We start from the raw sequence: 24,185 nt of genomic DNA, 5'->3' as shown, positions 1-24,185 counted from the left end.
ACTGACAGAACGTACTCTGTGTCCATAAGACATCAAATTATAAAGAAGACCTAAGACCATGCCAGGCAAACTACCACTACACTTAAAAAAATAAACTCTATTCTAACTGCCACAAGGGTTTTCTTTTTCTCTAGCATCTAAACAAACACTGGCCTCAAGATAACCAATATTGAAACAATTGCATCTTACTGGCTGCAAGACACTAATTAAATAATCCTCCACACCTACCCCTGTTCTATGAGCCATAATTACAGCTTTGACTGGACAAGAGACTGATTTTAATAACTTTCTCCTGATAAGAGACCACTGACCACAGACTGGTTCTGGCCGGTTTACAGAGGCTGTGGCACTGAGCGCCTTCATGTCTTCTGTTTCACCTTTTGACATACAGGGCCTAAATATAATACATTTAATTGTTAAGTCTCCACCTCAAAGTGAATATGAGACATAGGCAACATGCATGTTTATATGTTTAAAAGCATGTTTGCTTACTAAACATGCATGTTGTATATGTCCCATGTTCACTTTGATGTGAAAACTTAACCCACCTGCTTCAGAAATATGCATAGCTCATGTACCCCTTGCTTCAGGAATATTCGTAGTTCCTCCTATAACCTGTTGAATATGTATATTTGGCCAACTCATTCAGCATAAATTCCTGTTCCACCCTTACCTCCCTCAGAGTGCCTGCTTTTTATCTCTGCCAGAGGCTACACTTCCCCGCCTGTCAAGAAGTCCAGCCTGCAGCTGTAACCCTTTATAAGAAATGAAGTTCTCCTTTCCAAATTTATGAACCTCAGGATTGTTTGTCTCCTATCACACTCAATATAAAATATCTGAATTCCTTATCTCAGTAAACAAAGCATCACATAATCTGGCCCTTGCCTATTTCTCTTACATCATCTTACCTGTAAAGCTCCAGCCACAGTTTTTTCTTTCTTTTTTGAATATGCTAAGCTAATGTCTATGGACCTTTGCAGTAACTTCAAGTGTTTCCTCTTAGAGCTCTTGGAATGACTGGGTCTTTTTTGTTAGTCACCGAGTCAGTCATTCTTTATCATCACAATATTTTAAGTTTCTGCAAGCCACCTTTCTAATATGGACATGTTTTCCTTGCTTATGTATTTATTTCTTATTGTCTGCTTTCACTCTTCAGCCAGACTGTCAGCTTCATGAAGGCAAGGGCTTGTTATCTTGTTCTGTGCACTAACCTCCATTTCTGGAATGGTGCCTAGCAAATAATAGGCACTCAGTGAATCTTTGTTAAAGTTATTGATTTTTATCTTCAAAGAGCTGACATATCTGGTTGTATATCAAATATAATAAATGAAAAGTTAAATACATACGGCAACAAACAGAAGAGATGTATATGTAAGTACTACATAAAGCATTGATTTTGTTACAAATGAAAAGGTAGTAGGTTCTAAAAGCCAGTTTTGACTAAGGGAGGGCGGAAGTCACCGAGGTGAGGGGAAGACAGAGGAGGGAGGGAGAGCAGAACTAGTAGACAGAGGATTTGTGCACCAACTTGAGTGCTTGCACAAGTTTTGCAAAGGAGACCTAGCTTGCCCAAAGCTGAAATTCTCCAAAACTGGAGCTTGCAGGGAATGATAGTGGGCTGAAATATTTTGAGGTACAACTTTCCACTCCCAAAGAGGCTTGCTATACCCTCCCACTCCCCACTCTGGCCTTTCCTTGGCTTGGCTTTTTTTTTAGAAAAAAAAAAAAAAAACCCAAAAACTAAGCAGGTTTCTTTAGAAAAAAAAAGAGGAAGTTCATAAAGAGTGTGGTAGTAGGGGGTGGGGTGGAGTGAGGAGTGAGGAGGCCGTCACCTCCCATGGAATCCTTAGTCTTGGATTTGTAAATCACGCAAAGGGGCTGTTTTAGCACAGCTGCTAAAATAGGCCAGGCCTGCAGGATATACGGGTATGTCTAGTTTCTACAGAACTTTTGTTTTTCTAAACTCTGTCTTCCTTTTCCCAAATCTGGCAAGCGTTAGTCATCTTCAACTCGGCAGAAACCCACAAGTGTGCGTGTGTAGCTCGGAGGCTTCAGCTGGGGCCCCGCCCTCGTCCCCGGGCGCACACTGACACACGCAGCCTAGACCTGGCCCGAGCGCGCTCCTGGCCTCGGCGTGGGTTCTCTCCAGCCGGGAGTCCCAGGGCCAGCTAGCCTCCTCCCCTAAAGGGGACGGCCCGTCAGCGCAGTGCCAGAGTCCAGCACCGGGAGGAAAGTTTCGGAGTGCGGAGGGAGTTGGGGTTGCCGGAGGAAGGGAGCGGGAGGAGAAGGATCTCCACTCCTAGTTTGTTCTGCCGTTGCCGCGTCCCAGGGACCCCTTGTCCCGAAGCGCACGGCAGCGGGGGGACTTCAGCTCTCCGGGCGGGGTGGGCTCCAGGTCCGGGTCCGAGGCGGGCGCTGGAGGCTCGGCCCGAGGCCGGAGAGGAACTCATCTCGCGAGCTGTCGCCGTGGGCCCGCATTGTCTGCAGGAACTCTCCGGAATCGGGAGGGGGAGGACTGGATTGCGCTTCCACTGGGATTCGTCAAGAGTTCCGGCGGCAGCTGCGGCGGTGGCGGAGACTGCCTTTGTCCTCTCAGGACCTCCCTCTCTCCCTCCCTCTGTCAGCTGGTGGGTCCCGTTGCCGCAGGCGCCGGCGCCTCAGCTGCTCGCCGCCCCCCACCCCAGAGTGCGTCCCGGGTGACTCCCGGCACCTTTGCGACCCTCCCGAGCTGAAGAGACTGCGAGCGGGAGGGATTCTCAGGCCCCCGGCCGCAGGATGGTGGCGGAGCGGTCCCGGGCCCGCAGCCTCGGGAGCTGGCTGTTCCCCGGGCTGTGGCTGTTGGCGCTCAGCGGTCCCGGGGGGCTGCTGCGCGCCCAGGAGCAGCCCTCCTGCAGAAGAGCCTTTGATCTCTACTTCGTCCTGGACAAGTGAGTGTGCGAGGGACGTCCAGGGTCTCCTGGTGACGGCTGCACTGGATCAGCTGGGGCTGAGGCTGAGATGCGTGTGCGCGCCCCGGGGAGTGGTGTTGGAAACCCACGGAGGGGTGCCCTGTTGCTGTCTTCTTCCAAAGGGCAAGCGGTTCGGATCTGTGTAGGCGGAGATCAGCGGGGTGGGAGGTAGTGATTGGAGCCGTGGGCTACTTGGCTCTTTGGGGAGTTAGGGTATTCACTGTTTGCCAGTCTTTGGGCCTCTTGGGAAATGGGAATGTGGCCTGTTGCGGGCCAGCTCCATCGGCCACTTAGTCCTTACCCACCTCCTCGACCCCCGCTCGTATGCAGGCTAAAGTTTGCCTGGTTTTATCCTAATCATAGCGCTTTCATTGGAGCCAGGAAAAGCCTAGGGTTAACATGCCCAATGTGGTTTGCATTTCCTGCGAATTAAGGTTTCTGTGTTTACTCTGAAGAGCTGGGTTCCACTATAAACAATTAGCAGGCAGGTATTGCCCCCAGAAAATGAGCGGACTACTACTACTTCTTTTTTTTTTTTTTTAGATGGAGTCTCGCTCTGGGGCTGACTTCTTTAACTCTGGGTAGCACCAAAGTTTCAGCTACAGATACCCTTACTTAGCTTGACAAAGAGGCCAGGTGCCCCCATGTTCGTGACACTGAAGAAGGAACCATTTCAACATGTTTACTTTTCAGTTCCGTGTTTTGTTTCTCTGATCAGTTCAATTTCATCTTTCAGGTCTGGGAGTGTGGCAAATAACTGGATTGAAATTTACAATTTCGTCCAGCAACTTGCGGAGAGATTTGTGAGGTATCTTTCTTATTTTACTTTTCTAGGCAGTGGAGAAGTAGAGCAAAGTGTAGAATTTCCCTTTTCTGAAACCTTTTATGGGAAAAACTTTTCCTGAAATGTTACTTTTAAGTGCCTCAAGGTCGTTATTGCACACATGGTGTTATTAGGACAGCCCTTCAATCCTTGAGGGATTATTTCATCTGGATCCCAGAAACTTGGCTCAGACTCCGAGGAAGCATCTTCAAATACTCTTCCAAATGTCTTTTTCTTTCCGAATTTTCATCTGTTTTGAATTTCAGTTATGCTTTCTCGTAATTTATCACATTAAAAAATAAATTTTATGCGAATAGTATCCATAATATATTTTCCTTTCCACACATTTCTTAGCATTATAGAAGTCCTCATTAAAACAAACAAAAAGTGTTGGAAAACTTCAAATGAACATGTGTTAATAACCCACTACCAGAAAAGGCACTTGTGTGTGTGTTTAAAGCAACGACTTGTGTTTACACAATGTGTGGGTGTGTGGTTGGTTTAAAATTTAACTGTTCTATATATGCAATAAGCATCACCAGGAAAGACTGGTTTCCTCTCCTATAAAAAGCATTACTGGTATGAAATCCAGCTTACTCTCTTATTTAGAGGTAACTAGGAATTAGTGGCATCTCCAATTTAAAAATAACCTCAGGACACTAGGCTTCTGAGGCGTTGTTTTCCTTCTTTTTTTTTTTTTTTAAAAGAAAAAATGCAATGAGCAAACACAAGTTTATCAAGATAATGGAAAGGACATGAATAGGAACTGTATCATTAAATATTGCTTCTTTCAGTCTTGTTAGCCCAAATGTTTTCTGTAAAACAGGCTTGGATGATCAAAACATTTTGAAAGTCATGTTGCAAGTAACTTCAAACAATCTGTAGAGGCCTAGGCAATCCTTGCTTTCAGTTATTGGCAGCAGTAAAGTTATCCCTATAAAAATGTATGCCTGTCCATGTTCAATCATCAGTCCCTTGCTTAAGAAGCCAAGTTTAACACTCATTTCTGGACAGGGTCTGAGGTAAAACTGTCTAGGAAAGAAAAACAAACAAGATCCTATATCCTTAAATGTCAAAGGCAGAACAAACAGTTGTTTATAAATTTTCTAATTTAATCCTTCAATGTGCAAAGGGTGTCATGTAGATTCTGATCAAAAGCAATGAATCACATCACTACAACATTTTAAAGAAGCAAGCTCTTATCTTACTCATTGATCTGGTTTTTAAGTTGGAATTCTATAATACACAGTTGTCTGGCTCAAGCCTAGTTGCTCAGTTACTAACAATATATTGTAGGAAGTGAATAAGGGGTGACTAATGAAGAGACTGACTTTTATAACATGTAGAAGCCTTTGAGAGCATTCTGGTTTTCAGTTTATAGATTCTAGTTTCATATCTTCAGTTTTGGACCTTAGTAATAGTTGCAGAGAGTGTCTGAGAAGCAAGAGCCATTCTGTGAGAGAAATGCCTAAAACTTGAAAGAAATAGCTGACTGGGGCACTTGTTGCCAATGGAAAATAGGATGCTTGAGACTTAGAAAATAAAAAATGCCTAAGCAGAAAGTGATTTATCAGTTTCTTTCACATTCTCCATGACTCTTTAAGTAGTCTTACTTCAGGATGACTTTTGTATAGACTCATATCACAGTTATGGTCATTAAGTCAAACTGGGTACTCTCCAGCCCTAAGTATTGATAACCATAATCACTTTGAAGGGCCTGGCCTCCTTTAAAGGAAATGTTGTAGAACACCAAGGGAAGAGGAATTTTCTATGAAAGAATTTTACATCAGCATAGAATTTATCTTTCCACTTAGTCTCTTTCTAAATGCAAGTCCTTATGGGTCATGGAAGAGTATGTGAGTGCTGGGAAGCACTGACTAAATCCAACATGACTTATGCAACAATGTTAAGCAGAGTTCGTCTATTTACTTAGGAAATGCCATTTAAAAGAAGACTGGACCATTCAGGGAGACCAATTTTAAATGAAACTCCGTAACTATACATCTGTATTGTATCAGTATTTCTTTTTAAAAATGTTTTAACTGCCTCTTTTCTTATTTTGCAGCCCTGAAATGAGATTATCTTTCATTGTGTTTTCTTCTCAAGCAACTATTATTTTGCCATTAACTGGAGACAGGTTAGTGCATTATCGTTTCACTGCAGGCTTTTAGTAGAGATGAATTTTAAAGGCGTGATTGATATTTCCAAGTGGTGATTCAGGCCTCTCAGTGGAATCGAGCAGATGCACAGACAATTCACTTCTCTAATAGAAGGGAAAGGAGGTATGAGTACTATAAAAGAGCAGTTAATCTGAAAATCAATATCATTTATAGTGGCTGTGGAATGTGCAGTGAAATCTAGATCCCTGTCTTAGTTGTATATTCACTACTTCCTACCTTCCCCAGCCTCTCTGTTACTGTAAGTAGTTCTGCATTTTTCTTGTTTAGACATAATGTATTAATCAACCAGGAATTTGAAGAACATTGAGGGGGAGAAAGATATGGATCCTTTTGGATAATTTCCTAGATTCAGCAGACATCCTGGATTTCTGGTCTTTTTCTGAGGTCCACTGATGCTGAAAGTATTCATCTTTATAAAGGAACTTAGTATATATCAATATGTATATCAATATAACTCCATTATCTATCTATCTATCTGATCTCCTTAGTGCTTTTTAAAAGGTGTCTTTTTCCAAACCAATGTCACAGTGTTTCATAAGACCATTTCTATGTCATTCAAACAGTGTCAATGACAAGTTAGGAATAGTCATTGACATATTTTATGTTCTTTTTATTGTTTGAGACAGAGTCTCATTCGGTTGCCCAGGCTGGAGTGCAGTGATGCTATCTTGGCTCACTGCAGCCCCCACCTCCCAGGTTCAAGCAATTCTCATCCTTCAGCCTCCCGAGTAGCCGGGATTATAGACACATGCCACCACACCTGGCCAATTTTTATATTTTTTTTAGTTGAGATAGGGGTTTTACCATATTGGCCAAGCTGATCTTGAACTCCCGACCTCAAGAGATCTGCCTGCCTTGATCTCCCAAAGTGCTGGGATTATAGGTGTGAGCCACCACACCCCACCTCACTGACATATTTTAAAGAATGGGATCCATAGTGGGAGGGAGCTTTCATTCTTCATTTTAATGTCTACTTTATTTAACACAGAGTATGTAAGCTAGTTTTTGGCCAATAAATTCTTGTTGAATGAATGAATGAGTGGTTTCCTGTTATTTTGAAATAAAATTTCTCCGAACTGTAGTTTTAGCAAGGGAAGCTGGTATACTTTGTTTTGCATAATATGTGAATTTCTGAAAAGTTAACTGTAAAAACAGTTTTTTTGTAAATTAAATTTTCCCTTGAAAAGGTCAAGAAAGATATTATGATATCTAAAGAAGCTGGGGGAGAGAACTTGTTTATAATTCACTTAATTGATTTAGAAAATTATCCATATAAGATTTTAATCTTTGCGCTTTTAGTTTTCCTTTTCCTAGAGAGGAAATCTCTGTGCAGATGCTGAGTGCAGCCTAGGATCTTGTCTTCCCATTGATACTTCTCCTTTCTTTCTTTTTTTTTAAATTTTATTTTATTTTAATTTTAAGTTCTGGGAAAAATGTGCAGGGCATGCAGATTTGTTACATAGGTAAATGTGTGCCATGCTGGTTTGCTGCATCTATCAACCCATCCCATGCATTAGCTATTTATCCTGATGCTCTTTCTCCCCTGCAGCCCCCACAGGCCCCAGTGTGCATTGCTCCCCTCCCTGTGTTCATGTGTTCTCATTGTTCAGCTCCCACTTACAAGAACATGCTGTGTTTGGTTTTCTGTTCATGTGTCGGTTTGCTGAGGATAATGGCCCTCCTTACTTTCTTGCGTGGATGTGAATCTCATCAGGAGCCTGAGCCATGGTAGTCCACAACTTATGTATGGCAGCTTTCTACACCCAGTGATTTAACAGTTCTTGCCTTTAGGAAAATAAATTTTCTCCATTGCCTAGCTTAATTTCCAAAGAAACAGCTTTGGATCCAGCCTATCCAAAGAAAAAAAAAAAAAAAAAAAGAACCATTTTAACATTTATGGCATTCCTATATATAGAAAAACACTTAGCACCATGCCAGACTTGTAGAAACTCTCAGTCATTGATAGCTGCAAACATTGTGCCAGGTTCTTTGCTAGACACTTTGCATACAGTTCCTCAGCACTTTGAAAATGAAGTGTAGGTCACTGGGTGACCAGATTGGTGTTGCTTAGACATGCATGGAAGGGGTTTAAATCTTTAACCTGCGTTAGTGATTCTTCTTTCATCAATGGTTGAATCTAATAGGGGAGACACTGAAATAGGTTACAGAAAAGGCCTTTCTTTCAAGAGGCAGCATAATGTTGCAGCTAAGAGTCACTAGACCGAATCTACCTGCGTGTAAATCCTGGCTTTCCAATTTACTAGCCAAATGGTTAAGGACAAGTTGTTTAACCTCTGTATGCCTCTTGTTTTTCCATCTGTGTAATGATGGCAATGATGAAGATGATGCTAGTAATACCTACCCCATAAAATTGTTACATGTATGAAGGTTGATGAATGTGAAGTATTTAGAACAGAGTCTCGTATATAAGTTTTCAAGAGATAAGGGCTTTATCACTATTATTATCATCTGGAGCTAGGCATTATACAGTATTTTAATGATCAGACAAGAATCATGCTTACATAAAGAAAATATTGCCCTGCTTAAAAGGATTTATAATATTCCAAGAGGAATTTAAATAACACTATTTGCAAATTGTTTTATACATAGTTGGTTCCTCTGTCTCTTCCTAAATATAAAAACTTGAAGTTTTAATAAATTTCGCTATTTGTGGCATTTTTAATTAGTTTGGGGTGGCAGAAAATAACACTGAGAATGCCTAGGCTAGAGTTCCAGTTTGCCACCGACTGATTTGTAAACTTGGGGCAAATTGTATATCAGTGTATCAGTATGTATGTCCATGAAGTGCAGGACATAAAATCTGCCATGTTTTCTTAGAGTTATTGTGAAGATCAAAATAAGATAATGCATATAAAGTTACTTTCTATAGCATAGAACAACCTCCAATAAAGGACATTATTTTCTTCTTCTATATTGCTGTTTTACTAATTTTATTTAATTAAATCAGTAACTTCTCAAGATTCTGTGGTCCTCTATATTTGGATATAGGGTCACTTTTCTTCCATTACACACTTCTAAGTGTGAAGAAACAATTTGCATGTTATATGCAGATCAGTAAACAGATGTTTCCACAACTATTGTGAATCTTTGTTTCAAAGCCTAGAAATTGGAATTCTACATACAAACTATTAATATCTTGATGTCATGTATTACCCTCACAAATAGATCAGAGTGTGTGAGGAAAGCAAAGGTTAAGCAAAGAAAACCAAAGGTTAAGCACTGCAGGTTTCACAATTTTGTTTCTAGCACTCATAATTCTTCACAATCTTGGTAAATAGGTAGCTCCTTCATATTTCTCAGAGTGTTGCTAAAGATTCTCAGTAGAGATGAAGCAAGATTAGAAGGTAGTAAATACATACCACAGGGCTGTGTCTTCTGTTACGCTTTCAGCATGGTATCCGGTACTATGTAAATGTATGAATAAAGTAATAAACATGCCAAGAAATGATGTTATGCATTTTATATACTCATAACTTAAAAACCTTATTCTTTTCAATACTTTAATTTGAAACACTCCCTTCTTTTCTCTTGCTCTCATGATTTTTACCCTCCATATATCTGTTAGGCCATTCATCCACCTACCCACCCACCTACCTAAAGACTTGCTTATCTTATATTCAATGCATTGAGTACTGTGGAACCTGGGGTACCACAAAGATAAGTAATCTAGTGTGAGTGTGAGTAGAGGGATACACACACACATAAATAGCCCAGGGATGTATTATAGGGTTAGGTAAGAGAAAAATGCTAAGTGTTGATTCAGTATGAAAATACCCAGCCTTTCAATGGTAGAGAATTTGGAATCAAGACTAATAAAAAAGTATTTTTAGTTATTATTTTGCATAATTGGGGATAGTGAATTAAATTCAGTTCTATATCATGCTAATACTGTAACAGAGATTTAGTTGAAAACATTTATTGAACAATTATTATGCATCAGGCAGTGTGCTAAATACTTTCCATGCATTGCTTCACTTAATCCTTATATGAACTTCATGTAATAGATACTGTTATTACCTCAACTTCACAAATGAAGAAATCAAAACTGACAATGAAAAAGCTGCTTGTCCAAGCACACACAGTTAACAAGTTGCAAGCAGTATATTGGCTATAATAATCTTTTAAAGTTAAAGCAGATATTCCACTCTCATGCTTAAAACAATCTAATCACTTGGACTGGAAAGCTAGTGTTTCCCAAAGGCCTAAACGCCCCATCCTGGTGCCCCAGCCAGTCCTCTCCTGCAACATCGTGTGGCACAGTCTAGCTCAAGTGGTCTTCTTTCCATTCCCTGAACAGACTGAGCTAGTTTCCACATTAGGACCTTTCTCTGCTGTAGATCTGCCCCTAGCTGGCTCATTCTCGTCATTTAGGTTTCATCTCACATGTCACCCTTTCTGAGAAGCCTTGCCTGGCCACCAGGTCTAAAGGAACCCCACCTCTCCTCCCCAGTAATCTCTTACAATACTGTATTTGGTTATCACATTTTCAAGTTGTCCTGTTAGTTAATTTATTTTTATCTTAATGACTCTAATGTAAACATGAAAGCAGGAGTCGTCATTTGTCTTGTTCCCTCATGTATTCCAATACCTAGAACAGAGCCTGATGCTCAGGAGATGCTCAATAAATATTCATTGAATGAGTGATTGAGCTGATATGACTTCAGAACCTTAGTTATAGGCTGCCATCATAGATTGTCTTTTTTGTGAGTGTACCACATAATAAATAATTTTATATTTGCTATTTTTCTTATTCCTACTCTTACAAATCAATTATAAATATTTACAACTCCCTTTCATTACACTTGCCCCCAAATTGAAAATGTCCTGTACTTGTTTGACCTGAGCACAATAATGAATTACTGGGGGAAAAAAATGTTCCATAGGCAAACTTGTAGGAAATTATAGAAAAGTCACTTAATTAATTTTGAACAATATACACATTTCTATTATTTGAATTTTTTTTTCTAATTTTCTCTAATTTCTTAATTAGAAATTTTTTTTTTCTAATTTCTTAAAAGCTGAATTAAAATTTTACTTGTGGAAAAATTGTTCTTTATATATAGTAAGTAACTTATTAATTGCTACATTCTTTTTAGAGGAAACTTGGTAGTTTCTATAAGAGTCTAGAAGGTTCCTATCAGTAAGTCTACTTTCTGGGACTAGGTCCTACTGAAATACTAGCATTAGCATGGAAAGGTAGGGCTATATACAAAATTGGATACTGCAGCATTGTACATAATAGTGAAAAACTGTATTCAATTTAAATGCTTATCAATTGATGATACTATAGTTAAATTAGAACATATACATAGGATGAAATACTATGCAGTTATTAAGAAATCAATACATATTTTCAAGAAAATCTATAGGAGATATATTAAGTGTAAAAGCAAGTTGCAGATACTCAGTATGATTTTATTATTATAAAATAAAAAGAAAACAAAATCCTTAACTGTTCATATGTTGGGGGGGTGTATGTGATTGAAGATGCATGAAAAGAAGTCTAGAGAACATACAGCAAATTGTTAACAATGACACTGTCTTAGGCATGATATTGAAGGTGGGAAAATCCTTCACAATTTTAATTTATATATATGTGGTTTGATTTTATTTCAACAAGAATGTATTATTTATAAAAAAAGAATGCTGAAATTAATGTTACTATCTTGGAATCAAAATGGAATTCACAGGTTGGAAACAAGAAGCATTCAGGAATAGAGCATATTCAACCATTACTATGGAGAGTCCTGAGGTTTTCTGTTAATGAAAAGACCGGGATTGGACCTTGGGCGGAACAGGCATAGGAGCTACATACTAGCTGTGTGACTTCTGACAAATTACTTAACCTCTTGCTGCCCAGTTCCTGGGCCAGTTAATAAGAGTGAATTATTCCTACCATACAGCAATCTTGAGATAAGGAAATGTGCATGAGAAGGACTAACTGTGGTTCTGACACGTAAGAAGAACACAATGGGTATTTATAACTTTATCAATTCACTTTTATTTCTTTGCTTCTATCACCTATCTGCAACTACCTTTTAATTTTTTCTCATTTATAGTTTTTCATTTTCCTTTTCTTCTTGTTGTTTTGATGATTGGATAGGAAGGAGGCCAAGGCTAACATGGGGTTTGGTAGTTATCAGTGGACACCATCCTTATTTTCATCATGATGTGCCAGGATTCGAACAGATGTTTAAAGAAATCAAAGGACTATGCTCAAAGTGACACTGCTAAGCAGCTAGAGCCGGGGTTCACACCCAGGCCTGTTCTGAGCATGAGCACTTCACCACCACACTGTACTCACACTCTCTAGGTTCCCCTTCTCCAGGTTTCACATTTGTCAGAATTTGTCACAACTCAAAAACATCGTCATTCCCTAAATTTATTCTATTCTTAAAAACTAGCGAGGGGGTGAAAAGATGAGACAATAGTTGGGTTAGCTTAAAAAAAAAAATTCCATTAGGGAAGTATTTACTCCTGTTTTTAAAAGTCTGTTTTGACCACTCCTTGTGCTAACCCTGACGGGTCCAGGCAGGGGAGCAACTCAGATTCCAGTGATGGACATGTTAGTGGTCACTTTCACTGAAGTCCCACATTGTTTTATGAGTATGTTCTAGAAAATTAAGTACACTGTTACTCATGCCTGGGAGACAGACCTGGTATATGGAAGTGGTAAAATGCAGGGGTCGATTTTTTCATGATTTAGTAAGGCAGTAAGTGGGAAAATGGAGTAAAAATATGCAAAATGCAGCAGGCCTGAACTTCAGGTGTGAACTGAGTACCACACTTTGGTAGGTGCAGGCCAAATTGGAGAACACTTCTGACAAAATTCGGATTCTACGGGGTATTTTGTGAGCAGATATTTCTGGATCTATGACTGCTACCTTGGATTCGCTGGTCTGGACTCTGGACCACAGAAACCTTGGCATATGTTGGCATTAGAATGACATGTTAAATAAACAAAAGCATATTTTTACATAAACTATGGTAAGATATGGCTAAAACCCATTATTTCCCAGGATTATAGAGTGTATTAGTAATGTGTATCTTTAGAAAAAATCTTTCACTCTTTGAAACCTTTAAACAAATTTTAAGTTGAGGAACTCGGTGAGAACAAATTACTTGTTAGAGGTTCATCCGTTAAGCAGTATGTAGTGCAGTAGTATATAGTAACACAGTTAAATAGAGCAGATATATGTGAATGAACATATTTCTCTTAATACAGTTTTTCTCTGTTTTTCTTGGGTTAATTTTGTGGTTTATTAATGGAAGGAGACAATAGAAGTATCAAAGTTTATTGAGCAGGTACTATATATTAGATATTTTACTAAATTCTTCATATGCAGTATCTCAGGTAAAGTACAATTGTAAGTGAATTCTAAGTGAATTATAAATGATTAGTAATTTTGTATAGTCATAAATAACATCTTGAGAACATTTTTGTTTCATATTCTACTCAATCTATTAAATTTTACCCTAAAAGAAACATTTCAATTGGATGCTATTAACTGACTAATTATCATAAAATCCTTATGTATTACTACATTTTGTTTTGGAATTACTGTTTATTTCAAGCACATTAAGTCTCTGGCTAATAATCTATTGAGAGTAATGAAAAGAATTTACTTAGGATATAAATACCTATAGCATTCCTGCAATTATATAAATTGGCATTTGACAACATGAGTGTGTGAGTCTTTTTGTTTTAGTGGTAGATTATGTCTTTGGTGGCTTCCAATAAAGCATAGAATACACACGCACGCGTGCGCGCACACACACTTTTTACTTTTTAAAATCTAGGGCTAGGCCTGTGATTTATTTACTTCAATCAGTAGAATGCAGCAGACATGAACATGAAACTGCCAGTTTCAGTTCCAGGCTTAAGATTTATTAAGGCATGGTGGTTTCCTCTATCGTTTTCTTGGAAACCATCTGCCATATGAAAACTTTGACTACTCTGAAACCACCATGCTAAGGAGAAGCCCAACCTAGCCATGTGGAGAAACCATGTGGAGGAGAATCAAGACTGGTCAACAGTCCTAGCTGAGCTCCTAGGCAATAGCCAGTATCAGCACTGGCACCAACTTGCTAACCATGCGAAGGCATTCTGCTTCTAGCCATTCCAGTGGCTCAACTGGTGGCATGTGAAGCCTGAGAACTGCTCATTCAATGCACAGTGCCATAAGAAACAACCAATTTTGCTGATACCACTAATTTTGGGGTACACTAGACTCCCCTTATCTGAAGGAGGTCTGTTCCAAGAACCCCAGTTGATGCCTGAAACAACAGGTAGTGCCAAACCCTATATATGTGGTGTATTTTTCTATACATACTTATGATAAAACTTAAGTTATAAATTAGGCACAGTAAGAGATTAACAACCATAACTAATAACCAAATAGGACATTTATAACAATATACTGTAATGAATCCTTACAGTGGCCCCATGGGGGAGAGATTTATATTCCTATTTTATAAATGAAGAAACAAGGTTGAGCTTGGAACTAATCTCTATTCTGTCTATAAGCTCATGTAAATCTTCATCCATACCATCCCAGAAACTATTCATGGTTTAAGAGATTATCCTATTTACCCAAAACTCTTACACAGAAGCAATGACTGGCAAAATAGGTAATGCAGAACGCATTCCCATAACACAAGAATGTTTTAAAATTAGGTTAGATCCGAGGTTCTTAATCCTGGCAGCACATTAGAATACTCTGGGGAGTTTTCAAAGGCCAGTGATAACGCTGACCCATCACAAACCAGTGAAGTAGAATCTCTTCAAATAGAGTCCAGAAGAGTTTTCAAAAATCCCCTCAAATGATTCCAGTGTACAGCCAGGGTGGAGAACCACAGTGCATCTATAGAGCTTTATGTGAGTGACTCCTGGACTGAGTGCGAGGAATTCTCACATCACTGTGTAGAATGACAGTGTTCACATATAACAGATGCTCAACAGATGAGTATAGACTCATTGACTGAAACCCTGAAAGAGCTTTGAAATCTGGAAAGTTAAGATGATGTGCATTGGAAAGTTCAAGTACTGTACAGACACATCATAGAAAGAAAAACTAGGAGATACTGAAAATAAAATTATGGCTTCATTGTTAGTTAGTCAATTCAGGATTCTCTGCAAACTATTTTATGACACCATGATTTCAGCCTATCTTTATTTTAGTTATAATGCCATGCATACCTTCCACATACAAAGTGTTTCAGAGAAAAGTCACTGATATAGTACAGTGCATGGCAGTTGTGGTGGCTATTTTCCCTTCCCTTCCTCACTCCTCTCCTCCCCTCTCCTTCCCTTCCCTACTCTTCTCAGCAAAGAAATTAGGGAGATACAAACAGAGCTGAAAGTCAAAATTTCATACATTAAAAAATTAGCCAAGGCTGGACATCGCGGCTGAAGTGTGTAATTCCAGCACTTTGGAACGTCAAGATGAGAGGATTGCCTGAGACCAGGAGTTCAAGACCAGCCTGAGCAATATAGTGAGACCGCATCTCTACAGAAAATTTAAAAGTAGCCTGGTGTAATGGTATATGCCTGTAGTCTCCACTACTTGGGAGACTGAGGTGGGAGGGTTGCTTGAGTCCAGGGCTTTGAAGTTGCAGTGAGCTATGACTGTGTCAGTGCACTCCAGCCTGGGTGACAGAGTGAAACCCTGTCTCCAATATATATAAAGCCTCTAAATGAAAACAAGGAAAACACCATATATATATGGCGTTTGTGTGTCTCCTCTTTCTCTTCCTCTTTTCCCCTCCAGTTGATAATGGAATTTGGTGCCCCGATTCTCAATTAAAAAAAACCCAGGGCTTTAATATAACATTTTGTTTGTTCAATTCCTGTCTCTTTCAAAAAAGTATTTGAGGCTGCATAGAAATTAATAGTGTTGCAGAAAATTAATAAAATATAAAAAGAAGAGTGCTAAGATTTTGGAAAAGGGGGTGAAACACTATGATAACCACAGGAACTTAACAGAATTGTGTGAATGAGTTGGAAATTTACTGTGGGCTTCCCCAGTAGTCAGTGCAAGAAATAAGTTTGCATGGTTGTCAAGTGCTGAAAAGAGGAAGTACATAGCAACTACTTAGGGGTGACAAAGAAATTTCTGCTTTGAGACGTTATAGGGAATGATGCGTGTCATGACAGCAATATCCTTGACAACTGCTTCACAACAAATACAAAGTAGTTTCAATATTGCTTTTCCGTGTAGTTGAAGACGTAACTTTAAAGCCGAACTCAGTGAAGCTGATCTTCTAAGATGTTGAATTCCAGGAGTTGAACTTATCTTTATAACATAACCTTTCTTTCTTCTTCTTAAAATTTTAGTCATTTTCTCCCTTGCTTTCATTTAGAGGCTTTTTTTTTTTTTTTTTTTTTTTTTTTTTAACATTACAGTGTGGATGAATGATTTCTGTTTTTAACCTACCACATTATTTTGCTTTTTGCCCATTAACTGTTTACCAGTTGAAAAACTTAATATTTATTTTTAGTTGCTTGGGATTCTTTGAGGGTCTGAGATCTGTCTTCCCTGTCTTGTTTTGACCTTTGTTTCCCCTAAAGTGACACCTTGTTGATTGATAAGAGGCTGACAGACTTCAGGTAGTTACCCTGAAGGGAGTACAAGGCCAGGACTCACATGTGTTTTTCTTGGCTATGGAAAAGGGGCACTTTCCTCTTAGGATCATGCAGCTGGCTGCAAAAGTAATGATGGGATTAAGTGGAGCCTGGAATCTTATGGTGCAGGTATAGGTATGGAGAGAAAAACCACAAAGTACTCTCTCCTCCAGTGTAATAAGCTAGCACATACCTGCCTGTACCGAAAAAAACCTTGAATCCACGTTTGGCAAGTTCCTTTAGCTTAAAGTCTTGTGCTGGTGTTGTCTGGGCCTCAGCAGCAATTGTGAGCTGATTTGAACTGAATGGAGAAGTCTGTCTTATGCAAAATCTGTTTGTGTAAACTTGCATTTCACTTGTTGGCAGCAAACATTAATGCTTGAGGACACACTGCCACTCATTTCTGAGAAGCACCAAATATTTGACTTTTATCTGCATTCAGACAGAATCAATTTCAAGTTGTTTCTGTAGCTACCAAACATAAATATTTTAGATAAAACAAGCTTATGAATTACATAACTTATGCTATCATATTATAATTTTTTTATGGTATATTGAAAAATTTATTGAACACTTACTTTGCAAATGACATTAAAATAAGTACAGAGCAGGGGAATACATCATAAATAAAAGACACGGTAATAGCCTAAGGTAAACTTTCGGCATAGTTGAAAAGGGAATATTTAAATTAAATTAAATTAGTTAAATTATTAGAAAGTTGAATGTTTTTAGGAGAGAACTTTTTTATCGTGGTAAAATATGAATATGAGTATGGCTAGAAAGCTTGGGGTGACTCAGAAAAAAAGAGTGTCATGAACTTAAAGAAAGGTTCAGAATAGGTGGACTTTAAACCGAGTATTTAAAAAGACAATTAACAAGAGTTAATAGAGATGAGTGAACCAGGAAAGAGAAGGATTAGGGTCATACCTTGAACATTGTCTTCTGTTTCCTGGAAACTTTATGATATGGAAAACTTGCCTGGTGATATTTTTTATTGCGATATAAAAATACAATCAAGAAGTTACTTGTAAAACATGTATAAGGCTCTGATAATGGATTATTTATTTCAATTATTTGAAACACAATATTGCCACATGACAAAATGTTTTGAAATTTTTTTCGACGTTTTATAACAGCATGTAATATAAATGTATGCACACATATACCTATACATATAAAATGTTGTATATGGCCCTAGTAAGTTCCTTGATGTTAAGATGATACTTCTTATACTTAATCTCCTTCATCTGTCATCCTCAGTAAGAGTGAGTACTCTTCGTGTGTTATTTAAAATTTTATAATTCAGTTTATCATTTCAAGAATTTTAAAATGCACTTCTTATCACTTCTCAGCCTTTTGGCTAAGATCAAGGGTAGTATCCATTCTCACCAGTTTAAAAAGGCATTTTTTTTTGCTTATATTGAAAAAGTCTTAAAATAATATCTTAAGATCTTTTCTGATCTTTTAAATTTATTATAAAACAAGTTTTGAATTTAGTTTGGATAATTTTGCCACATTATTTTACTTATCTCTTAAGATAAGTGGTTTTATTTATTTTCGAGGAGGTTTCAAATCTGTATTTTAAAAACTCTAAAAATTGGGTCTTCCCTTAACTCATACACATAAAATAGCTCTTAATAATATTGTAGTCATACCCCATTTGGACAAACTCAGTTGGGATAGTGAATTAGTCATGATGAAAGAAATTATTCTATAGTTTTTAGTTGTTTTCATTCATAGTGTCTATTCCAATAATTTCGTTCATGAAAGAAATTATTCTATAGTTTTGAATTTTTTTCATTCATAGTGTCTCTTCCAAGAATTCATTACCTTCTGATTCATCCATCTATCCATGCATTCATCCATCTATCTGTCCGTCAACTTATTTTTTCATTCATTCATGAAATATGTATTAAGTACCTACTGTGTTCAAGGTAATGTGCAGGTGTCTGGATGGGTGAGAAGGTATCACAAAAGCAGATAAATCATGAGACCTGTGACTCTGGGAGACAGTAAGAAAAAATGTTAATTTCTGTAAGTAAGGGCTAAATAATGTGCTTTAGCAATTCGCAGATAACAAGGAAAATTTCCCACTTTTAGGGAGATGGAGTGAGTGTTTCAGAAATGCTTTGTCATTGAAGCTGAGCTACTCGATTCTTGTGTTTTTGTGGATGAGGGAAGGTATGTTTTACTCCTTTTAGGAAAACAAGAGTGATTGAAGATAGCTGATCTCAGCTCAGAAGGCCTAGAATGTGCTAAGCTTTTTCAAGACATTGTTAGCACATCAGTGCCTATTTTTGGTAGATAATATACAAAAGTTATTAAATACTTACTAACATGACAAAAAGTATAGAAAGTTATCTGCTTTCAAAGCCCATGTTCTTTCCTCTGCTTCCTACTGAAGAAAGCTTAGTTAATAATACTGCCATGTTTTCCAAGAAGCGTTTATTGTTATCTTTGCTCTTTGCTCATTTTTTCTTGTGTTTAATATTACTTTCAGAGGCAAAATCAGTAAAGGCTTGGAGGATTTAAAACGTGTTAGTCCAGTAGGAGAGACGTATATCCATGAAGGACTAAAGCTAGTAAGTTCTTTTACATTTGTAAGTATGGGAGAGAATGCTTTCTGTGGTGAAATATAACCCTCTAGCAAAGCTCAATAACCTCATTACATATTTATCTTAAAGTTTTTTAAGTGCTTTTAGTTGTTCTAGAGATGAGACAAGTAGAAAAAATTATTTACTCTGGTGATGAGAAAAATTAAGATGGCATTTTGCCTTTTAAGGAAGTTTCCATTTCCCTTGGGCCCTTGTGGTTATATTAAGATTAAGCAGTCACAGTTAAAAATCTATATAATTTAAAACCAATAGTAACTACTCTGTAATGTGAATATATGCATATTTCAAATAAAATAGTTAACACAAATTACCCTGTTTTAAAAGCTAGCCAGTAATATTTTGATTTTGTCAGACTTACAAATTCAGCTTGATGGAACATGCTGGTTAAAAGTTAAAATTAAATTGTGAGTTGGATAATTATTCTTCATTTTCAGGCGAATGAACAAATTCAGAAAGCAGGAGGCTTGAAAACCTCCAGTATCATAATTGCTCTGACAGATGGCAAGTTGGACGGTCTGGTGCCATCATATGCAGAGAAAGAGGTGAGTATTGAACTGAGACTGTTCTCTACACCCCGCTGTACATTGCTGTGTGTCTCAGAATGTATAGCTTGATATTTGAATAATTCACTTTCTCCCTCTCCCCTCTCTCTCTTTTTTTCTCTCTCTTTCCTTCCTTGTTCTCCATAGGCAAAGATATCCAGGTCACTTGGGGCTAGTGTTTATTGTGTTGGTGTCCTTGATTTTGAACAAGCTCAGGTGAGTTACAAGAGATCTGCAAACTTTAATCTGAACCACATAATTGTCTTAAGGATAGTTTAACAAATTCTTTTCACTGATGACATTGTGACACTGGTCGATTGTTAAAGATTATTTTTAGAAGTGGCTGTAGGTTTTGAGTTCTACCTTAATAATGTAAGAATTTTAATAGATTTTGTTACTGAAAATGAAACTTTAAATCTCTCAGTTGTTTGGTTTGGTAAACTAATATAAGATAAACATTTGGCTTGAAATGATACACATATTTCTTTTTAACTAAACTAATGAAATGTTATATATATAATATATAGTCATTCTAATGTTAGAATTTCTATTTTATTTAAAATTTGACTCTCAGGTATGCAGGAATTTCAGAAGTCCATCTAATGGAAGTCTGATCATTTTTCTTACAAAACCATTTTTTTCATGAGATTTGAGGGTTTATATATTTGAAAATATTTCACTCACGAAGTTATTTTACATTTAAATTTTTGCATGAGCATGGTTTAGACTCCTGAGTCTTATGCTGTTGACAGCTATTAGAGTTCTGCACTGTTGTGAAATTGCACTTGGGGTCAACGTAAAGGTACTCTGACTGATCTCAATTCATTTTGTGGTAATACATTTAGAGTAACACTAGTATCATCACCTTCAATTCCTGGCCTTGAACACAGATCACACTGGTAAATTAATCCTGTGGAGTAATTTTTCAGATGAACATAACTGAAATGTAATGAAGCTTATACACTGTTGTATGTATCAGCCATTCCTTAATCAAGTCTTCCTCTTCTTTCTAAAGCTTGAGAGAATTGCTGATTCGAAGGAGCAAGTTTTCCCTGTCAAAGGTGGATTTCAGGCTCTTAAAGGAATAATTAATTCTGTGAGTATTTCTCTGGGAGCAGGAAGGGGTCAAAATTTTGTATATTTTTTTAAACTATAAGAAGTAATCTTAATATCCAGTGCAGGTGGTCATTATCTAGAGGAAAGAGGTTAGGAAAGAGATTTGTTTAGTATTGCAAACAGTGTAATTCTAAAGATCTGAATTTTGTTTGTAACTGACATTTGGTATTAATTCTTGCATGTTGGGCTCTGTGAGACTAGGTTTGTGGTTTCAAGTTTAAGATTTTAAGTTTCAGACACTTTCACACTTTGATTATGGAGTTAACTGCCTTAATATCCTGAAAGTTTTATAGGTTTTACAGGAGAAATTTAAAATAAAAATTTGGAATGAAATGTGTGATAACTCCCTTCTCCAAATATAGTATCTGCTAACTATATCAGTCAGGCAACTTGAACTAGTGGCTATTTGACTGCATTTGTTGTTCTTTCCATTTAAATGATTAATAGTTTCACTAGAGCCCATAATATTTCTGTTTGGAATTCAGTTGTGCTGTCTCTGGTGATCATTAGAATCTGGGCTATCCTAAACAGGGTTTGGGGAAGGAGAGTGATGAAATGCAAAGCAAAACTCCTGGGCTTTCATAGCGGAGGTTTATGTTTCATTTTACTGCCTTTTGCTACAAGCACTAGGAACAGTTGCTATTAAGTATTTATGATATTTTGGTAAACACCATCCTAAAATGGAAGTGAATAATATATATTCTCCAAGCCAAAGCATTAAAAAAAAATCTTTAGGGGAAAAGTGCCAGTTTCTTCTAACGTTTGGTTCTGGGATTTTAAATTTCTCTTTAGAGATCATGTTTTTTAAAAACACAAAGTAAGATTTATTGAATTTGTTTTTAGTAGCATGTAGGCTTTTAAAAAAATTAATGGAGCTTTTCAGAGAAAACATAATTTGGTTCCATCACATATCCGTACGTCTAGTGGACAAACCAAATGTAAGTGCAGAATGGAACAGAGATTCAATTGTTTTTGTAGTTTACATATATTGTTGTGTTTAGGTTTTAGGGAAAAATTGCAGTGTAAAAAATAGTAAATAATTTTATAGCTGAATTCAGGATAAGTAAAACTGATACAACTGTGATTTAAGTTTTAAAATACAGGATACAGTACTGACAAAGTAAAAAGGAGAATAATTTGACCCTCTAAATAAACAAATCAGTGGATTGCATTTTAAATAGAATTTTATTTTGCTCTGGGATTTGTAATGATGTTTATAATTATACTGGGAAGGAGAAAGGACCTCTCTGGGCTATTCCTTTGGAATTTTTTTTTTATATATAAAAGGTTTAGCTCAGAATTACCCAAATGATGGATTAGGTTTCCAAAACTCTATCTTTATGGGTAATAGCTATAGATTTCCCCTTCAAGGAATTAGTAGCTGAGTTCCAGAAGACATTGTGTCATTGTTTTATTGTTTGTTTGATACACTTAATTCTTCTATATTTATTAGGGAACCTTTAGAATGTCATTTCTAAGTATGGCCATTTTGCCTAAAGTTCTTGATGGACTTTAGCTTCAGTTATATTGAAAGATTTTGCACGAAATTAGGAAAATTTGCATTATTTTAGCCACAATTTGCCAAGAAAATCTCTTGAGTGTTGTTTGGAGGGAAAACATGGGTATAGTTTTCATGTCGATACAGTTAAATTTCAGCTATGTGCTCACAGAGGAAAGAGTAAATTATTCTTAGAAAAGTCACCTTTTGGGGAAACCCTGTAGTATCTGGCAGAGTTGGCAGGTAGAAAGAAGGAGCCATTACAGACAAACCTGGTTTCGTTAATGGTTGAGATTTTTATCAATGTGATGATAGTTTGAGATTTTTGCCCACTCTGTAGAAATTAAAGGCAATGTAAGCTTTCATGTATCTTCAAGGGCAAAGATTGCTCCATCCCTCATAGTTTACAAAAACTATAATTTTGCCTTAAATTTGAATTGTACTTTATAATTGCACAGTACCATCTGATTTTTAAAATATACATATTTGATCTTTAAAACCAATATAGTGTTTCTATCACAGGGTTAGGAGAGATAGAAGAGACTATATTCTGTTCTGTATGATTTATCAAGCTAATGGGTGAAATTATACTGTGGAATGTATTTATGTAACGCTAAATCAATAGAAGAAATAAAAAATAATTTTTTTCCAGCTACTTGTTTTTAAAATACATCCAGTCTCATTGTCAGTGCATTAATTTGTTTGAAGTTAATCCTTGAAAAAAATCTACAACATGGTTTTTATTGTTTTGTTTGTTCTCGCTCCCCTCTAAAATCAAATGACCAAGATAGTCTGGTCCCCTTAATGTGTGAGATATCATATATTGTTAAGACATCATTTGTCTAGAATTAATTTCTTAACAGCAAAGATTAAGAAAGTTTTATTTTGGAGCGTTTCTTCATTGTGGTTAAAAATAAAGAAGAAACACTGTAGTAGTTCTGTCTTTTACAACTCAAAAATCAAGGGGCTGAAAAAGGCCTTTGTTATGAATATCCTGCATGTTAAAATTTTAATGCCTCCTCTAGCATGTATTTGATTCAGAAAATCATTTTAAACATTCTATTTTAATTTTGGGGAAAATGCATTGTTTTAGTATTGTTAGATTTCTATTCAGGCAAACATGGTATGTAATATTTTGGGGGAATAGTGATATAATTTCCAATCTTAGCTAGTTGCATATGAAGGTTTATAATTCAATATCTCAAATATATGCTGGAAGAAAACATTTCTTCTTTTTCTCCTTTTTTTCTTCAATGAGCTCATTCTTTCATTAGTTTTTTTACTGAGCCCTTACTATTCTTAAGGCATTGTGCTAAGGTTAGAAGAAGGGATGTAAACTTAAATAACACATATTCTCTCTAAAGGGGCTTGAAATTAATGATTATTTGAGGTTTGGAGTGTGGCAGTCCCCTGAAAGATTTACAAAGTGTTGTGGACATTTAGAGGAGGAAAATTTCAGAGAGTCACCCTAGGGGATAAAAAATAATCTTATAATGCAATTGGTGTTGAATGCCAATGTGACTGTAGTGTAAGGTGACATAAAGACAGGATAGGTTTAGTTATACGAAGTTATGGGAGGCCTTTGTGAAATTTGAACTTGACTGTGACAATTGGGATAGACTTAATCAGAAACAAAGAGCATAGAACTTCAAGAACTATCTGGGCTGAGTAGCTGAGGTGTAGGCTGGAGTGTGGTTTGACTAGGATCATAGAGGGTATGGGGGACAAACATTGACAGGTCTCCTGGATCCAGATTATGGAGACTTTCACATACTTGTTTGGAGAATTGGCTCTTATTTCATAAATAAGTAGGAAATT

At 37.1% G+C, this 24,185-nt stretch overlaps 1 protein-coding gene and 1 pseudogene across 5 annotated transcripts in view; both read left to right on the top strand.

Moving 5' to 3' along the window:
* The first annotated feature begins 1,803 nt into the window (after positions 1-1,803).
* The window catches only part of ANTXR2 (ANTXR cell adhesion molecule 2), a 154,285-nt gene continuing 131,903 nt past the window's right edge, over positions 1,804-24,185 (top strand). For 2 of the 5 annotated variants that reach the window (XM_021938471.2, XM_021938469.2), the window contains exons 1-7: positions 2,003-2,927; positions 3,685-3,756; positions 5,837-5,908; positions 19,097-19,178; positions 19,646-19,753; positions 19,901-19,969; positions 20,769-20,849. In XM_021938471.2, the coding sequence (XP_021794163.1) occupies positions 2,776-2,927; positions 3,685-3,756; positions 5,837-5,908; positions 19,097-19,178; positions 19,646-19,753; positions 19,901-19,969; positions 20,769-20,849 (636 nt within the window). In that variant the 5' untranslated portion in view covers positions 2,003-2,775. Of the gene's footprint in view, positions 1,927-1,998; positions 2,928-3,684; positions 3,757-5,836; positions 5,909-19,096; positions 19,179-19,645; positions 19,754-19,900; positions 19,970-20,768; positions 20,850-24,185 lie in introns of those variants that run through there. The other 3 variants (XM_021938472.2, XM_021938473.2, XR_002522049.2) reach the window with 3 other exon arrangements.
* LOC116274382 lies at positions 17,937-18,052 on the top strand (annotated as a pseudogene).

Source organism: Papio anubis, chromosome 3 (genome assembly GCF_008728515.1).
Source record: "Papio anubis isolate 15944 chromosome 3, Panubis1.0, whole genome shotgun sequence".
NCBI classification, from domain to species: domain Eukaryota; kingdom Metazoa; phylum Chordata; class Mammalia; order Primates; family Cercopithecidae; genus Papio; species Papio anubis.
Note: the sequence above shows the minus strand (reverse complement) of the source record. Positions and strands in the feature narration are given on the sequence as shown.